This window comes from Lagopus leucura, unplaced genomic scaffold, assembly GCF_019238085.1.
Source record: "Lagopus leucura isolate 7727_CA_CO unplaced genomic scaffold, USGS_WTPT01 Super-Scaffold_100002, whole genome shotgun sequence".
NCBI classification, from domain to species: Eukaryota; Metazoa; Chordata; class Aves; order Galliformes; family Phasianidae; genus Lagopus; species Lagopus leucura.
In genome coordinates, this window is record NW_024962263.1 from 59,820,658 (window position 1) to 59,824,303 (window position 3,646).

The 3,646-nt window shown below is 53.2% G+C and overlaps 1 protein-coding gene across 2 annotated transcripts; it reads right to left on the reverse strand.

The window, feature by feature from the left end:
* Positions 1–285: 285 nt before the first annotated feature.
* On the reverse strand, positions 286–2,680 carry MSC (musculin). Of its 2 annotated transcripts, XM_042869623.1 has the most exons (3): positions 2,162–2,680; positions 1,520–1,611; positions 286–1,389 (listed from the first exon to the last, which is right to left on the reverse strand). In XM_042869623.1, the coding sequence occupies exons 1-2, from the start codon at positions 2,678–2,680 to the stop codon at positions 1,525–1,527; spliced, it is 606 nt and encodes a 201-aa protein (XP_042725557.1). In that variant the 3' UTR covers positions 286–1,389; positions 1,520–1,524. The 2 variants fall into 2 exon arrangements, with proteins under 2 accessions (XP_042725557.1, XP_042725556.1); XM_042869622.1 differs by having other exon boundaries at positions 286–1,611.
* Between the last annotated feature and the right edge of the window lie 966 nt (positions 2,681–3,646).

Genomic DNA, 3,646 nt, shown 5'->3' on the forward strand with positions numbered 1-3,646 from the left:
GCTTAAATGAAGTAGAGGAGGCCTTCTCTTCTCCAGAGCAATTCAGCCCTCTCCCTTACAATGAAGTAACCTCTGAGAAAATATTTGGAGCAGAAGAAAGCCTTCTCTCGGGTGTTTTGGTCTTAAAGAAGGAAAAGTCTGCTTCCAACTGGAACAACTCCGCTGCTTATCCCACTGCACAAACACAAATAAAAGCAAAACTGTAGATGGAAAAGGGAAATTAATGAACTGCAAAGGAGCTGTTGCTCTATCTTTCATGCTGTGAAATAGAGCAAATGACTGAAATAATTTTCATATCTGCATTTATTTTCCTGGTTCAAAGAAAAGATTATGATAATAAATTCCATAGGGTGTTAAATTGTGTTTTTCTCTGATGATTATCATAGTGCTGTACCTAATGTGAGCAGGTTGGGGTGAAAGTGTCCTTGTCTGCTGTTGGAGATGTATCTGCTCTCAGGAGATAAGGAAGAGAAGGGTATACCTACAGAATAGGCTTTCAAGGATCTGCACTGCAAAGGTTATCCTACATTAAAGCAGCCACACACTGTCACAGTACTGTTAGTCACTGTAACCAAGCTTTTAATGTCATTTATAAAAAAATAAAGTTATTTACATTTGCAACTTATTTGATGGCATCCTCCTTTTATTACAGCATTCGGATTAGTGAAGAAACATTACTGGAACTCATTTGAGGGTCAACTTATCAAAGGGAAGCGTAGCGGTGTAGAAGAAATGTTTAACACCTTGTGAATCCTTGCTGTATTGCAGCATCACACAATTCATTCTTTACAGCGCATGCACCCCGGCCTTTCAGTGAGCAGAATTTCTCTTCCGTATTAAGGTGTAGAAATTGTGCCACATCCTGGGGACAGTCCCACATTGTTACATGTGGCACTTCGAGGCATAACCAAAGGAATTAGTTTCATTCCATTGGGTGGTAGCCTAAATGCAGAATGTAGCTGCTTACATATTTTCAAGAAAACTCCGGTTAAAAGGACAAAAACAAAGAATGGTTACACTTCTTGCATAGTTGCAGTAAACCCGACCCGTGAATACAAAAGCCATCAAAATATATTATAAATCTGAGTTTCAAAGCTACTCTAAAATACTGCTTTGCTTTAGAATACAAATAACACTGTTTGGGGTTAGTTTGTAGAGTTGCGTTTTGGTCCATGCTGTTAATTCTATAACATTCTGTTCCTCTTCCATTAGTTTAACAGCCTCAGAACAACAGGTCCTCAGGCAGCGGCACAAATGGCAAAGCCCAAGAAGGGCTTTTCCAAATCTCAGACTTCAGCGGCTGCAGACAGTTCATAACAGCTCTCCTTTCCAGCGTCTCCTTCCTTTACTGCTTTAAATAGATTTCCCTCAGAGCTCTAAGGGAAAGAACTGAGGGGAAACACAGATTTAACACATAGAGATGGGGGTTGGTCCCCATCTCTGGGTCTTGAGCCGATAAAATCATAGCTCTTAAAAAGATCCAGCCCATAAAAAAAGATCGACAAGGGAAAAAAATTACTTTGGCTAAGCGGTAGTTCCACATAATCTGCTGGCGGCAGAGACATCTTTGGTGTCAGCGTCGGGTCGTCCTGAGACCACAAATGGCCAAGTCTGCAAGCAAAAAGAGGGATTTGGAGTTAAAAAGTTTATCGTAGTGTGAAACCAGAGCTTTATTACTGATAGATGTCTAATTCTACTTCACTTGCAAACACGTCATCATGTTTTAGTCCCTGCGGGAAGCACCGAGAAAGCTGACTTCCTCTAACAAATATTTTCATTACGTTATTTTCATTATAATGAAACTCTCCACGTAATGATGCGACGTGCAACAAATTGTTCTCATCAGGCATGCAACACTCATCTCGCTTTGCGACTGTTTGCATCGTTCTATAAACACAAGATTTAGAAACTATTCGGAAACGCTACGTGAGCCAACTTCATACCCTCGCGGGCGCTTGGTTTTCGACTGCGAATTGCTCCTTTCTCGGACATAACACTCGCTTCATACCCGAGGAATTGACCTCTCCGGGGTTCCCCCCACTGCCCGGACCTGCAGCACCCGCCCGGACCCGGCACCCGGGGCAGCGCCGCCAGCAATGCCCGGACAGCGGCTCGACCCGAGCGCTGCGGACTCCCGGGCTCCCCCGCCAGCATCCCGTACCAGGTTGACGGGGTGCACGTAGCCGTTCTCGTAGCGGTCCTCTTGCAGCAGCTGCCGGAGGTGCGCGATGTAGCTGGAGGCCAGGCGCAGCGTGTCCAGCTTGGAGAGCTTGGTGTCGGGCGGCACCCAGGGCAGGCTGGTCTTCAGCCGGGAGAACGCTTTGCTCAGCACCCGCATCCGCGCCCGCTCCCGCGCGTTGGCTGCGTTGCGCTGCGACTGCTTCCCCTCTGCCGCCGGCCCCCGCGGCCCCGACGGCGCCTTCTTGCCCCCGGGACCGCTGCCCCTCGCCCGCTTCCTCTTGCAGCCCGCCGCCCCCGCCGCGCAGCTGCCCTCGCCGTCCTCCTCCTCCTCCTCCTCTTCCTCCTCCTCTTCCTCCTCCTCCGCCGCCGAGGAGTTGTCCCCAGAGGGGTAGAGCTCGCCACGGGGCTGCCTCTTGCCCGCCGCCGGGTAGTCCAGCTGCAGCGCCCGCAGGTCCATCTCGGGCAGCTCCTCTGTCTCGCTCCCGGAGCCCGCGGACATGGCCCCTGGGGGGAGAGGCGGCGGCGGCGGAGGCAGGGCGGGCGGCCGAAGCGGCTGCGGGCAGCGCGGGGCGGCCCCGCCGCGGAGAGACCGTGCGGGGGCGCGGGGGGCGCGGCGGGGGGATGCGCCCCCGCACAGCGCTATATAGCGGCGGCCGCGGGGCCGAGAGGCGGCCGGGCCGGGGGGAGGAGGAGGGGGCAGCCCCCGGCCGAGCCCCGCGGTGGGGCGGTGCCTCCCGCAACTCCCGGAGCGGCGCCGCGCGGAGGGGCGCGGTGCCGCCCGGTGGGCTGCGGGGTATCGGGCTCTGCGGGAGATCCCCGCGGGGGAAAGGACGGGTGAACGCTCGGATGAACGTTCCACAGGGGGATACGAGAAGAGCCCCCGAGGTGCATCCCTCCCGCGCCCTTGACACCGCCTCTTCCCAGGATGAATAAGCAACACATTGCTTCCCCGCTGCCCTCCCGGCCCTGTCTGCGCGCAGTTAAGCAGAATAACAGTTCCACTGCACAGAATAGAAAAGAACCTAATGACTACAACAGGTGGAAAGATCTTGTCCCGAAATTTCGCTCCCGTTTTTTTTTTTTTTTTTTTTTCCCTTACATTTCCCTCCCGAGTTAAGTGGAACCTTCCCGCTGCCGCAGAGCGACTTTCCTGGCACCCGCGGCCGTGCTTTCGCCCAGCGCTCCGCGGCCCGCGGCCACTTAACGCTGTGTAAACCTCGGCTTCGCCCGCTGGGGCCAGAACCACATCAGAGCAGGGTTGGGAGCAACCCTTCCAAGGGAAACTTGACATTGCTTGAAGCGCCGAAACACGCGGCTGGTCCTGCAACTGGATCTCTTGAACTCGGGTTGACACTGAGATGCTCTCGCTGGCAATGAGAAAGGGGAGCACGCCAGCCTTGGGGGTTGCTTGGCCTCCCTAGTTCGCCTACATTACCCCTATATACATACATATATATCGATACAA